The sequence below is a fragment of the Vidua chalybeata genome, chromosome 5 (genome assembly GCF_026979565.1).
Source record: "Vidua chalybeata isolate OUT-0048 chromosome 5, bVidCha1 merged haplotype, whole genome shotgun sequence".
In the NCBI taxonomy this organism is placed as follows: domain Eukaryota; kingdom Metazoa; phylum Chordata; class Aves; order Passeriformes; family Viduidae; genus Vidua; species Vidua chalybeata.
This window is the reverse complement of record NC_071534.1, coordinates 897104-911692: the sequence shown is the minus strand read 5'-3', so window position 1 is coordinate 911692 and position 14589 is coordinate 897104. Positions and strand designations below refer to the sequence as shown.

Genomic DNA, 14589 nt, shown 5'->3' with positions numbered 1-14589 from the left:
GGTATAGTCTGCAAAACCAAGACAGTAAGGCCAAGTAGGAATATGAAAGAATAAAGATGTGTGAATAAATATTCCTCTTTCTTCTGACCACACAGAATGTATTATGTAAAGCTTTCAGCATAACATTAAAGGAAATGACAAGTGGAAGAATGGCAATTATTTTCTTTAATGAAGAAAATATGATTTGTAACCTTGAAAGAGTAACTTTTTTATCCAGTCTGGAGGACTAAACCCAAGCTTTACACAGATTTGCAGCCAGCCACTGATATTTTCATGTATAACCAAATACTTCAGGCAGCACGTTTAATTTAGGAATTTTCACTGTTTTTCTTTTGAGAGACTCATGTTTACATTCAAAGTTTAAAGAATAAAAAAGATACAAAGCTTACAGATCAAAGAACTTGCCACCCTCTGTACCAACACTAAAACATTCTTTTGCTTCCTCTCTGCATAGTACAAACCCAAGATGCCAAGGATTGCGTGATTAATGCAGTTGCTTTTCCATTTCATGAACCCAACGCTCAGAAGTAATGTACGAGTTTGGAGAGGCTTTTTATTTAGACAACTGAAAACAGTTAAACATTCAGAAGCAGCATACAATGAAACAAAACCCGAACCAAATACTTTTAAGTACATAACCCCTTCTTTTCAACTAGAGCCAATTTTTCCAACTTTCAAGGGAGAAAAAAAAAAAAAAAAAGGTAAAAGCCATTGTATCTCTTCTTCATAATAATGAAAACACACTACAATGAGTCTAATTGAGATTGGAGAGACTGGATCTTGGCTTGCACACTTCTTTGAAAAGACAGTAGGCAGTTATGCCAAAAAGCCAGCAGAACTCTACTACTTGTCTTTTGGGTTTTTATTTGGATGCTCAGTTCTCTTACAGACAACACCTAGCCAGTTCCACCGCATTCTCATCAATTACTGCCCATCTTTGCCCCACGGAGGGAGCGCACTCTGGAAGGCTGCTGTCTGTCACTGCTCACTTGATTTAGTCTCATAGCATGTCCACGTGTCACATAACAGCTGCAGTAATCAGGCTTTCACTTCAGGAGTTGAGCTGTACACTGTATCTGAGTTTTCAGACGCAATCTCTTCTGCAACTAAATAAAAAGGGTGTTATTTAATTTCACTTTAGATATATAAACCAAAGAAATGGTGCAGGGATTGCTTAAAGAGACCAGTTCAGTTTGCTTTCCCATTCAACCCGATCCAGCTGTTCTACCCCATCTGTTCTGCCTGCACAGCTCCAGTCACCAGTCTGACACTTACCACATAATCAATGTCAGGCAAATGCATTCAAAGATCTTTTGAAAAGAGTGAAAAATACCAGAAGGCACTTGAGGGAAAGTACTTCAAGTACTTCTTCCATACTAAGGAAGATGCTATCATCTTGACTATCTTTTAACACTGAGGCAGTTGAAGCTGACAGTTCAGTTCATTACCTATTTCCTCCTCTGCAGTTCCTGGAAGGGTAGTCCTTGCTTTTGCTGCTTCTGCATTCTCCTCTTCTGTAGAGAAAGAGAAGAAAAACAAACAGTCAATACCTTCAGTTCCACCCACCCAGCTTAACTTAAAAAAAAAAAAAAAAAAGTAATTTCCATGTTGAGGAGAAACACTTGAGTAATTCTATTAACGAATATCCACGTGTAGTTATTGCCTCCCTCTCCCCAAGCTGAAAGAACCAGAGTACAATATAAAATAGAACTACCATCCACACTTCTTTCTAGAGAGTCCCTCCTTCAGAATTATAAAAGTGGTATCACATATTTCTCACTCTTTACAGAAGAATACATCAGGCTCTTGGCTTAAATACCCACAAGGTGTCTCTATTCCAAAAGCTTACGTGTGAGAGGTTAACTCTTTACACGACAGCTACAGGAGTACATCCTTCAATCTAAGAGGTATGAGTAGACCAGAAACCCTCAGAAGACAGGAGTCACTGTATGAAACTCCGTGTTTAGCACTAATGATAGACAGGACCAAGCTCACACTTACCAGGAACTACACACTTCCAAAGGCCATAGGTTTTCCCTACTGTTGTCTGCCACAGCCTTAGTGTACCATCCTCAGAGCCACTTGCGTATAACTCTCCATCGGGGCTAAATCTCACGCAGTGAATGGGACCAAAGTGCCCTTTGTAAGATTCTGAAGGGAACATGTCAAGACCATCAATTTCAAATTTCAGCCAACAACTGAAATTTAAGTACAAACCGATCAGTTTCTGCTACAAAACAGTGTTTCCATGAATGGGTGTGTCAGCAATGGCTACTTTAGGGACGATACTAACATTTTATTAACTGCAAGGGAAAAGGTGCTCAGTTATTCGAGACAAAAATGCAAAGCAAGCCAGCAGCACAGAGTACACAGGCTCTGTTCCTTCAACCACTCCTTCCACAAACGAACAATTTTAAATCAGGACTGGATCAGTAAGAAAAGACGCTTTTTTTGAAACAAATCTGGCCAACACATCGTGTTTTTCATAAAATCTCGTAACTGACATACCTAATGAACAGTACGACAATTTAGCATACAGCTATTACAGCAATACAGAATGAGAATTTTTTTTTAAATAGGTGCAGAATTGTTGAACCGATGTTTTAATTAGTTCTAGAATATTAGGTATACTGAGATAGCAAAAAATGTTTAACTGATTATCTACCTTTTCATCATCCGCTTGCACAGCATGAGACCTCATTTGAATACAACAGTTTCATTTACTGGTCATTATTTCATTAATACCTATTTCAGAACTCCTTTATGATTGTAAGACACAAACATACCTAATTCTTCTCCTGTATTATAGTCATATTTATAGAGTTTAAAATCTTCACCACCTGCAACCAAACATTCTTTCGCAGGGTGAAGAGATGCAGAATTGATTGTAGCAGGTGCTTCAAATGATTTAATCTGCTCTAGACTGAGGGAGAAAAGTGTGTTAATGAAGCTCATATTAAAAAAAAAAACCTGAGAGCAAAGAAACTGTGATTCTACTAATCTCAACTGCTTTTCCCAGAAATAAAATACAACCCCCACAGAGTTTCTGAAACAAGTTTTGATACTTGCAAATCATGCTTGTCAAGTTAGAAATGAGTTTAGAATAAGCAAAACAAAAGCTCACACATACAGAACTACTTTCTGGAATATGTTTAAGCATACAACTTCCTTTCTTGAAAAATCATAGGGATGCCAGTCTTGACAACTTGGTGACTCGGGCCTTGTACAGCCAGTTTTTTCCCACAAGAAGCCCATCACTCCACCTGTGAAAACTGGGAGCTGTGGACTCACGTTTCTGCACTATGAAAAGCAATAGTCTTCCCATAGGTTATCACCAGTATCTGTCCTTCTGGAACATACTCCATGCTGCTCACTGACATTGCCACATTTAGTGACTTCACCTCAGTCATGGTACTCCGGTCCCAGAGGCTTAAAACAGAACAAAAAGGGAAAAAAAGACTCTCAGACTTTTGCAAATCAAACAATTTCCTCCTCACACCCATGGCAAGACCTGCATCAAAACAGGCACCCATCAAGGAATGTGGTTTGATTCCACAGGTACTTCAGACCTCCAGTGGCTTTATATGCAGTCTCACTTAGGCCAGGCTTAAGACACATTCGCTTTTTAAAATACTTTTACCTTTGCAGCTTAATGCCACAACACTAAATGGTATATACACACCATTTAACTACTCAGTGATTCTCCTGGAGATTAAAAATATTGATTTAAGTCTTCCAAGCAATACATCTTGAAGCAAAGCTTGAAGATTCTATTCTGTCTTTTTACTTCAAAAGACAAAGAGATACTAATCCAAATTTACAGACAGTCACTGAGGATAATATAGTTTTATACCTAGCAGTGCAAGAAGTATCTAAACAGAAATTAAGTTGTGCTGCTGTGACAAATAAAAATCTTTATTCATTAGCTGACTGCTGCATTTCTATTCCTATAATTTGGAGGAAAACAAACAGGCCTAGGCTCTTGCCTATCTTTAACACTAGGAAACTGAAGAAGACAAAGCAGCAATACTCAGGACAGTGTGCATGCAAGAGTCCTCATCTATAAATTCATCTTCTTCAGGATTACAAAAGGCATACATTTATTCTATGCAGGTATCAAAGACAACCTCTTCTTATCAGGGAGAACACATCTGTGAGGAGCACACATTTCTGGGGAAATTGGAACTATTACCAAAATGATCTCTAACAGCAGAACAGAGCTGTATCAGGCACGCAGCTACAACAATCCAGGATCAGGTAACCTGTGTTACTCATACCCTTCACCAAAGTAACATGACTTCATCCCCACACAGAGCACGCCAAAAGAAAACTCAAAGTTACTTTTTCTTACCGGACAGTTTTATCATCAGCTGAAAGAATCTGTTTGTCATCACTGCTCCATAAGGCCTTTTTAATGCCAGAAGTATGTCCACTGACAACATCGGGTTCTGAAAAGAAAGCCAAATATTTTAATACGTGTAATAAAATGAAATAACGTCATGCAGCAGTTTGGGGGCTTCCTTCAGCTACACAGATTTCTGTCTACTAGAGACTGTAGAATTGCTTCAAGCACTTAGGACTTTATTTGTAGATCTTATTCCAGGAACAGGATAAATGCAAAGAGGGTACCTGATTGCCTGCCTAGCTTTCAAAAACTTCACTAGGTGAACATCGATGTTCTCTGGCTTCCTATCAACCATCAATAGGTCAGCATCAACGTGAATTTAAACACACTTAAATATGTGGAGTCGTTTTTTCTCTCAGATGACAAAATTTTAATTAATTAGACCAATTTCTAGTGTGACTGCACTGAACTGAAACGTGCTCTGCTTGATGTCTCATTCCTGGAAGTGTGCAAGACCAGGCTGGATGGGGCTTTAATCGATCTGGTCCAGCAGCCCAGAGAAGAGGGTCTGCAACCAGGTGATCTCCAACCCAAGCAATTCTGGGACCCTTATATACCAAAAGCTTATAGACATGACATTTGTAAAACAATCCTCGACATTGTTCTTAGTGATTCACAACAGAAAGTAGCCCCTTAATTTCAGAGCTTTTATTTAACTCAAAAAAGCCCCCAAGAGTCAGTTTTAAAAGCAGACTCACCTGCTTCTGGCTTGCTCAAGTCATAGATACGCAAGAGCTTATCTTGTCCACCTGTTAACAGATAATTGCTATCCTGAAACAGAAGTTATAGAGAGTCAACTCTACTTTGAATCAAAATACGGCCTTTATCTGTGAGTTAAAATCACAGCTTTTTCTCTCAGCCAGCCTCTAACATACTTGTTACATTAACCCTACAATCCTAAACACGAGCAGCAGTAGTTTAGATTATTTACCTGTTAAGATATACAACAAAAAAGCAAACAATAGCAAAACATACTCAAGAGCTTATTTCCCTGGTGAATAAGGTATAAAGGTTTCTCATACCTGTGTAAAATCCACACTTTTGACAATGTGTTTGTGAGCCAGTGTGATTAGTTCATCGCCTGACACAGCATCCCACACTTTGCTAAACAGCAAGAGGAAATATTCATATTTTAGAAGCACCAGGACAAAATCAACCTGGACAGTCAAATGAATTTGTAAGCAATCTTTCCTGATGCCATCACAATGTTTTATCCTAAGTGCTACATTCTTACAAGTTGTAACCTAGTTAGTCAATAAGAATATTTTATGTATTTTTACTAGAGCTTTCTTTGTACTATCCTACCACTTTCCTTTAGGCTCTTCTTCAGGACCCTGCAAACTAATTAACATTTTAGTTTGAAGAAAAAGGTGTCTCTTCTCTGCAACTTCATTAATAGAATTTGCCCTCTACTAACAAGATTCAACTTGCAAAATATTCATTAATACTGCAAAATACAGCACAAACAACAACAAAAAAAATCGAAGAATTCACTAGAAGTTTCATGCAATAAAGAGAGGCTAACTGCTAGATGAAAAATAAAAATCCCCCTCTCAACTCTGCTATAACTACAATGCCAGAGATTAGAGCTGCGCAGAAAAGTAAAAGCAAACCAGCATGATAATTAAGCACATCAAGAAGCAATCACAGTTGCTCATCATGACACAATTAACTGTAGCTACTTTCAAGAATGTAAAAATTTAGGTTTTAATTTGGCTAACTAAAGAGAAACAAATGAATCAAGTTGTTGAAACAAATGAAGCTAAGTTGTCACCAAAGAGCTACAGAATAAAAAGCAAAGTACAAACCATGAAGACAGCCCATCACTTACGCTGTAAAATCTGCTGCTGCTGTAGCTGCTTTAGTGGCATCCGTGTTCAGGGTGGCACCCCAAACAGCACCTTTATGACCCAGAAACGTGCCGATCCAGTCTCCCGTGTCCCCCTGGCGCAGCATAGGCTTGCCATCTTCACGGTGACAAAACCAGTATTCAGGTAACATGGGAAAAGAAGGAAGGGGTTTTTTAAAAGCAAAAATACTCCCCTGCACCAGCACGTGGAAATGCCCCATATTTACAAAGCCACTCTTTGCAGAGGGGCTCAGCTGTAGAGTTTAGATGTGCAGCTGTACTTGCTGCATGCATCTAAACTGCACCACTAGTCAAATGCTACTGCATGTGACACAGGCGTTTCCTGGTAAAACTCTGTAACTTTGTCTTAAGATAGAAGGAAGGCAGAAAGGAACGTTTAATTTAAGTTTTATTTTTACTAAAGTTTTCTTCAGGCAGGACAGATGTGGTTTGCTCTTTTATTTTTACATTGGAACAATATTATGAAGCCATCAGTATGTAGAAACAAGTCTCATGGTTGCAATGAGAGATTAAAACATACAGTGATACGTAAATGAAGTAGCAATAGAAAGCCTTTCCTATCATCAGTTTTTTTCTGGAAGGCTATCAAAGACCTGTTCACACAAGACGTAGAGTTGAACTGGAAGCACTTCAAGGCAGGAATGCCCTTTAAAACTTATGCATGCAAAAGACTAAAATATACGTGCACGAAGATGTAATGCTATTCCCACGGTGAGCAAAGAGTTCTCATCACACCGTGTCCAGCAGGGCAAGGCAGCTGCCCTGGTCAAACCGGAGCTCGCTTTAAAGCCACAGCCCGTGTGCACAGGCGATGGAAGCTGAAGTTTCACAAGCAAACCGTTCTGGAGACCTCCCACCCTCCCAACAGCCGCGATCCCAACCGGGCGCATGCGGGCTCCGATACCCTCGGCTAACCCGGCAATGAAGCCCCAGCGAAGAAACCCGGCCGTCCGCTCCCTTCGTCATTCCCGAGCACACTGCGGCGGTGTCACCACGCCGAGTGGCCAGGACACTCCCCGGCAGCCCTGCCGCCCCACCGCCACCCCCCGGCACGGCGATGCGCGGCCTACGAGCGGCGGGGCTCCCCCACGGCCACCGCCGGGGCGGGGGATCCCGAACAAAGCGGCCCGTCCCGCTCACCCTTGCAGGCGCTGATGAGGAAATATCCGTAGGGGGTGACGCCGCTGAAGGCCAGGTCCACCACGGGCCGCGTGTGGCCGGAGCAGGTGAGCGGGGTCTGCCTCATGGCCATGGCGGCGGCAGCAGGGGCCTGGGCAGGGGCACGAGTCCGGCGGCCCGGCGGGAGCGGCGGCGGCGGCGGCGGCGGCGGGGAAGTGACGGGCAGGAAGCGCTTCCCGCCGGACGCGCGTCAGGCGCGGGGGCGCGGCCGCCGCGGCGCCGCCCCGCCAGGGGGACGGGTTCGAGCTGCCCGCGCGTCCCCTCCGTGAGGGGGCTGTGGGCTCGTCCCCGTCCCGGTCATCCCTCATCCCCTCCGTGAGGGAGCTGCGGGCTCGTCCCCGTCCCGGTCATCCGTCATTCCCTCCGTGAGGGAGCTGCGGGCTCGTCCCCGTCCCGGTCATCCCTCATCCCGCTCCATGAGGGAACAGCGGGCTCGTCCCCATCCCGTTCATCCCTCATCCCGCTCCCTGAAGGAACAGTGGGCTCGTCCCCGTCCCATTCATCCCTCATCCCGATCCATGAGGGAACAGCGGGCTCATCCCTGTCCCGTTCATCCCTCATCCCGCTCCCTGAAGGAACAGTGGGCTCGTCCCCGTCCCATTCATCCCTCATCCCGATCCATGAGGGAACAGCGGGCTCGTCCCCATCCCGTTCATCCCTCATCCCTCCGTGAGGGAGCTGCGGGCTCGTCCCCGTCCCGTTCATCCCTCATCCCGCTCCCTGAAGGAACAGCGGGCTCGTCCCCGTCCCGATCATCCCTCATCCCGCTCCCTGAAGGAACAGCGGGCTCGTCCCCGTCCCGATCATCCCTCATCCCGCTTCCTGAGGGAATTAGCGAGGTCCTCACCGTCTCGTTATTCCCCTCATCCCGCTCCATGAGGGAACAGCGGGCTCGTCCTCGTCCCGTTCATTCCCTCATCCCGCTCCATGAGGTAACAGCGAGCTCCTCCTCGTCCCGTTCATCCCCTCATCCTGCTCCTTCAGGGAATAGCGGCCACATCCCCGTCCTGTTAGTCCTGTCAGGAAAATTAATCCACATACACCACAGGTTTATGTCCAAAGAGGAGGCAGAGGAGTCCTGTAACTTTATTCAATTAAAGAGAGAGGTCATGGGCATTTCCCATGAGGTCTTTCAACTGTTAGAGGACGCAGCCTCCTTTTTATCCTAATTTCGAGGCTGCGTTTCCCTCTCTCTTCCCCCCTTGTCTGAGGTACTTGACAGGTACAGACTTCCCGAATCGCTTAATACAGACCCCTTTCTAATGCGTAGGCCCCCCTTTGCTTTTTTCCTTGTGTTCTTTTTCTCTAAATCCAGAGGTTTAGCACAGGCTTGAGTGAGTAACAGTCTCTGTCCATTAGTGAAATTTACATTTCCCCCTCCGCATTGCTTCTTTCACATCTCAGTATCTGGCCTTGTCTACCATCTGGCCCACAGTTTGTTTGTAAAGACACCTCCTCATTCCTTTCACAGAATTCACAGAATTCACAGAATTCACAGAATGACCAGGTTGGAAGAGACCTCAAAGATCATAGAATCCAACCCATCCCCAATACTTCAACTAAACAATGGCACCCAGTGCCACATCCAGGCTTTTTTTGCACACATCCAGGGATGGTGACTCCACCACCTCCCCAGGCAGCCGTTCCAGAACTTTAATACTCTTCATGTGAAAAACCTTTTCCTAATATCCAACCTGTATTTCCCTTGGTGCAGTTTGAGGCTGTGTCCTCTGGTTCTGTCAGTTCCTGGAGAAAGAGCCCAAGCCCAGCTGAGCACAGCCACCTTTCAGGAGCTGTGAGAGTGCTGAGGTCACCCCTGAGCCTCCTTTTCTCCAGGCTGAGCACCCCCAGCTCCCTCAGTGGTTCCTCACAGGGTTTGTGTTCCCAGCCCCTCTCCAGCCTCGGGTTTGTGTTCCCAGCCCCTCTCCAGCCTCGTTGCCTCCTCTGGACACACTCAAGCATCTTGATGTCCTTCCCAAACTGAGGGGCCAGAGCTGGACACAGCACTCGAGGTGTGCCCTCACCTGTGCCAGGTGCAGGGGCAGAATGAGCTCCCTGCTGCTGCTGGCCACACCATTCCTGATCCAGGCCAGGAGCCATTGGCCTTCTTGGCCACCAGGGCACACTGCTGGCTCACATTCAGCTGGCTGTCGACCACTCAGGTCCCTTTCTGCCTGGGCACTGTCCAGCCACACCATCCCCAGCCTATAACGCTGCAGGGCGTTATTGTGGCCAAAATGCAGGACTGGGCACCTGGATTTATTAAACTTCATCCTGTTAGATTCTGCCCATCCATTCAACTGTTCTCTGCAGAGCACTCCTACCTTCCAACAGATTGACACACTATCCCCGCTTAGTGTCATCTGCAAATTAACTAATGAAAGACTCCATCCCCTCATCCATGTCATCAGTAAAAATATTGAACAGAACTGGCCCCTCATGCCGCTTCCCGAAGGAGTAGCGACCTCATGGCTGTCGCGTTCATCCCCTCCTCCCACTCCCCGAGGGAACAGCGACCTCCTTGCCTTTCCACCCACCCACAGGTGGCCAAGGGCCCTCAGTGCCCTGCTCGCTCCTAACCCAGCAGCAAGTGGCTCCTGCCAAAAGGCAGTCCCGCCCTTTCTGCAAGCCAGCCCCCCTCAGGGCTCACTGCTCAGCCTCTCCAGCCGGGAAGGCGATGGGAAAGCCCTGAAGGACGTGGGGATTTCAGGGATACATACGCCTGGTTGGGCATTTTTATGCTGAAGACAAGCTGACGGTGCTGTCTGGACTTGCCCTCAGATGGATGGCACTTGTAAATATGTCACTGCCCTTACTCAAAGATGAGTGGAGTGGTGTTTCTCTTCACCTAGAATCAGAAAGATTAGCAATTAATCATCTCCTTTTTCTCTTAAGCCTTACAACTAGGAAAAGTATTTAAATCATTAACTGAAAATTGAAGCTGGAGCTAACTGCAGACTTCCACAGCTTTTTTATTTGAAGGATAGGCACCATGTTTCACATTCTTCTGGTATTTTATTTCTCACCCCAGGGTTCTCAGAAGTAGCTCCTAAAGATTTTGTAACTTCATGACTCATTTTCATGCATACTGACACTTTATCATAGATCAACAGTTTTCTCATTCAGAGCCACGGGTTGCCACATGGACCTTTAAGATTTTCTGGATTTTTTCCAAACAAAATTGTATTGCTTCTCCATTTACATTTTACAAAATCTAATCTAAGTGTAGGGCTATGTCTCCTTGCTAGAAATGCTGTTTGGGATAATTTTTAAAAACTCTCCTGGTAAATGAAGTTGTCATTTTTTCAGTGGAAAAAAAATGATCCTAAGGACAGTATAAAGAAAAACTTTGTATTAAGTTTAAATTACCTGCTTAGAATTCAAAGTTGAGAAACAGAAAGAATGGGAAGATTGTGTTTGGGGAAGTTTACTTTTAATGATTTCATAGCTTTGATTGATTTTGTCTTCTCTTAAATGGAGCATGATTTTCCACCTGCACAAAGCTTATGACATCCACTTAGGACGACACAAAATCCATAATGGGCAGAGAAAGGCAAAAATATTTCAAATTTGCCAGTAAGTAGCTGAAAATCAGAAAAGGAGAAAAATTATGGATGTCGGAAGCCTATAAAATCTAGGCATTCCACCAGGCCAAGCAGAACTACAGGGTATTGGAAAATATGGCTAAGAACATATGGAATTAATTCTGAAAAGAAACCTGTCTGCATTTTTTCTTAAAGTCTCCAAAGCTGGTGCTAGGCCTAACTCAGGATTCAATCAGACTGTTTCTTTAGCAGCGGTCTCATTTTTTTTTTTTTTTTAAATACACTAATTCTGTGTCCTCAGAGGGCGCAACTCTCTGTAGCTACTTTGCTTAATACAGAATTTTTTAGAGGAGGTAGGAACCGTGATATAGGCTTCAGTTTTTCAAGAAAGTCTAGACATGGTACAAGAAAAAGAAGGGAATATTTAAAAAAAGTTATTACTTACAAATGGAAGTTTAACAAGCTTAAAATAAACAAAAAAAAATGAGGTATTACTGAGTTTTATTGTTTTAAAAAGGGCAACTATGTATCATGTTCCAGTGATTGAATTCACTCAGAAATGTTGCTGACAATAAATAAAGCTATCCTAGTGAAACGTTCTGATTCTGGTGCTATGATTGCAATGAATAATGCAGAGAGTCAATTAAATAGATGTGTTAATTATACGTATTTACATTTCGTTTCTTCCCTTGCATATATCGGAGTTGGAAATACATTGTCTCGCCACTGCGTGGAGCTCCTTACATATTTATTAGTACAGTGACGCTCTAACAGAGTTCCTACTGTGAGGTGACCAGTGATGGTTATTTCAGCTTGCGCCTGGCAGCTGTGTGGACACAGCACTCAAGAAGTTACTAAATGCTTCATTCTCTCAAATTAATTAGCTATATAGGTAAATGGAAATTTCCAAGACACAGCAGCAGGGCAGACCCTTTGCTAGTAGACCTCAAATATGAGTTATTTTAACAAATGGTGAAACATTCCGTGTAGTCTGTGGGCACACTGATGTTCTCTACCTGTTTTGGTTTTTTGGGTTTTTGGAGTTTTTGTTTATTTGTTTGGGTTTTTTTTGTTGTTGTTTTGTTTGGGTTTGGTTTGGGTTTTTTTTTTTTTTGAGAAATGCCCTGCACTAATCTCTACAGCTAATTTAGAGGGGAAAAAAAGAAGTAAAGAAAAAGAAGAGGACTATGCTGTTTACTGAAGGGTGATGTGTTACAGATGCTGCATGCAAATATGTGAGAGCAATTGCAGAGCGTGTTGCTGGCTTTCCACGGGGAGATAATTAAAAATGAGTGCCAGCCTTGAGCAGTCAATTATCACTGAGTAACAAGATGAAAGATAAAAGGCAGATGTAATCATATTTCACAAATAATACATCAGTGTGCCTCTAGTCAAGCAGTCCTTTCTACATCAGCTTTTCACAGCAAGTGATATTTTTTCTAGTTTCCTGCAGCTTCTTTTAGCATTCATGTAGGGAATGTGAGTGCTGGACAGTCTGCTGCAGTGTATCCTGAAAACATTTGGGTAGAAACTGGGGATCCATTTCCTTTTCGTGGGTAGTGCATGTTTGGTAGTACAGTTTATGTTGTGATAGAGGCCAAGAGGATTAGACAGGGAAATGGGATGTAGAGGAATAGGGAAGAGTGTGAAGAGAAGTTTGAGACAGCAGCAAGTAGGAGAAATGGTTCAGCAGCAGAAATGGAAGCTGGACAGGAGGGGAGGTGGGAGATTTATCAATTGTGTACCTCACAGTTGCATTTGTACCTTTTTTCCTGTCTCTGGTGAGGTCACATATACGATCACTTCTTTAACTTCATTCATGTTAGTGCCAGGATCTCAAAACAATTTGCTCTTATGAGAAGAACATTGTTCCTAAAATTGTCAGGAGCCTTTCCATCTGTCTGGAGGGCAGGCATCTAGCACATTCAGAGCATGCACCAACCATAGAGTGATAAAACCAATAAGGGATATTCAAAATTGTTTTATCTCTGTTCCTCAGTCTTCAGGTCCCTTTCAGTCTTTTGAGAGGTAAGGGTTGGTAATTTTGGCCAGATAGAGAGGAGAGATGAAAGGAAATGATTCCCCAGTTTCTATCCAAATATCTTGAAAACATAGTATTGCTAAAGGAAATAAAGAAATGTAAAGTCAAAACATCCATAATATTCTTTTGCTGCTTCTTTTCCAGCTTCATATTGGACCCACTTGGTATCTCCAGCTAGCTAAATAAACATTTACCTCTGCAAAAAGAATTTCCATTCATAATAAAACCAAATCCAATTGTAAAGCTCTGCTCAAGGAGAATTAAAATTGCCTGTCAGTTTACTTGCTTTCCAGAAAACAGCCTAGCAAAATTCTTATTCTCTAAGGATCATCACAACTGTAATACCTCTCTGTGAGCTTACTGTACTTTAAGAAACAGCAAGACAAATTTACAGGAATGAGCTTTAGCTGAGCTGGTTCATAATTGTAGTCTGCTTTGATGTTTTCACTTGGAAGATGTTTTTCACAATGCAAGATGTTTATACTTGCTGTTCTAAAAGACTAATTCAAACATCAGCCTCTGAAAATCAGCCACAGCAGACAGTCCTACTATCCCAGGAACACTTGAACTGATCTGACATAGAAAGGACATTGGGATTTGCCCTTGTTTTCAGGGGTAAAAGCTTTGCTGAAATGACAAATGCTAGTCCAGGTAACATCAGTCAGGCTTGTTGATAAACCTTTTCTAATCACTTTTTGAACAATCTGCAGATTTTCTTCGGATTCTGCTTTTTAGCAGTCACTTGCAAGTGCAGTTTTCTGAACCAATAATATTAGTAGTGTAAAAGACTCTAATTTCTAATAAATTGCACTTAGTTTGTAACTTGACTGTGAGCCTCTCTTCACCAGGCAATGTGATTGCTGGTTTATGAAAGCAAGTCTGGCACTGCAGAGACCAGGAACACAATAATGTTTTTCTGCTACAACTTGCACAATAATTTAGTTTTGAAAAAATAGAAACTTTGGGGTTTTTTTACAATGGAAATTACTATGTACTAGACAGTGTGTCCCTTTTAAAGCACACCAGAAAAATAGGTGAGCTTGAAAATAGGGGATAGCAAGAAAAAGGTAAGAAAAACTACTCATAAGTGACATATATTTGTGTTATTTGGAAAAAATACTAGATTCTATAAAATTTCTTTGCATAAACAGCAATTCATATTATTGTCTCCATCCTCGGGCCATAAAAATCTCAACTTTTAAAGAAATATTGTTGCTCTTCTGAGACTTGAGAATATGTTCCATTTCAAAACAACTTTAAACTACATTTGTCTCTGGACTGAATCCACCAATGTCATCACTATTAGATCATGGATTAATTTGGCTCATGGTATTACTCTTGGAGTAACTACAGTTGTGGGGTTTTGGACTTTTGCCATGATCAAACTTAGAAAGAAATTAATAGCACTGATGGTAGAAGATGATGGCCGTGCTTTTACACAGAGGAGACAGAAGACAAAGATTTGCAAAGGGGTTTTTTTATTATTACTGAGAGTCTGGGGAACAAAGATTATTGTCCCAAGATGCATAAAAATTATATAACTGCAAGG

At 42.7% G+C, this 14589-nt stretch overlaps 1 protein-coding gene across 1 annotated transcript; it reads right to left on the bottom strand.

Moving 5' to 3' along the window:
* Positions 1 to 147: 147 nt before the first annotated feature.
* On the bottom strand, positions 148 to 7606 carry STRAP (serine/threonine kinase receptor associated protein). The gene is made up of 10 exons (XM_053942883.1): positions 7416 to 7606; positions 6237 to 6372; positions 5428 to 5509; positions 5104 to 5176; positions 4352 to 4448; positions 3292 to 3429; positions 2787 to 2923; positions 2002 to 2151; positions 1449 to 1514; positions 148 to 1106 (listed from the first exon to the last, which is right to left on the bottom strand). The coding sequence occupies exons 1-10, from the start codon at positions 7525 to 7527 to the stop codon at positions 1039 to 1041; spliced, it is 1059 nt and encodes a 352-aa protein (XP_053798858.1). The 5' UTR covers positions 7528 to 7606; the 3' UTR covers positions 148 to 1038.
* Between the last annotated feature and the right edge of the window lie 6983 nt (positions 7607 to 14589).

What these genes read in the sequence shown, in the direction of transcription:
- STRAP (XM_053942883.1), bottom strand. Translation starts at nt 7,527, where the DNA reads ATGGCCATGAGGCAGACCCCGCTCACCTGCTCCGGCCACACGCGGCCC. An exon ending in CCTCATCAGCGCCTGCAAGG is followed by an intron (nt 6,373 to 7,415) that starts GTGAGCGGGACG and finishes GTCACCGTGAAG; the next exon opens with ATGGCAAGCCTATGCTGCGC. An exon ending in TTGGAAGTGTGTAGTTCCTG is followed by an intron (nt 1,515 to 2,001) that starts GTAAGTGTGAGC and finishes CTTTCTCTACAG; the next exon opens with AAGAGGAGAATGCAGAAGCA.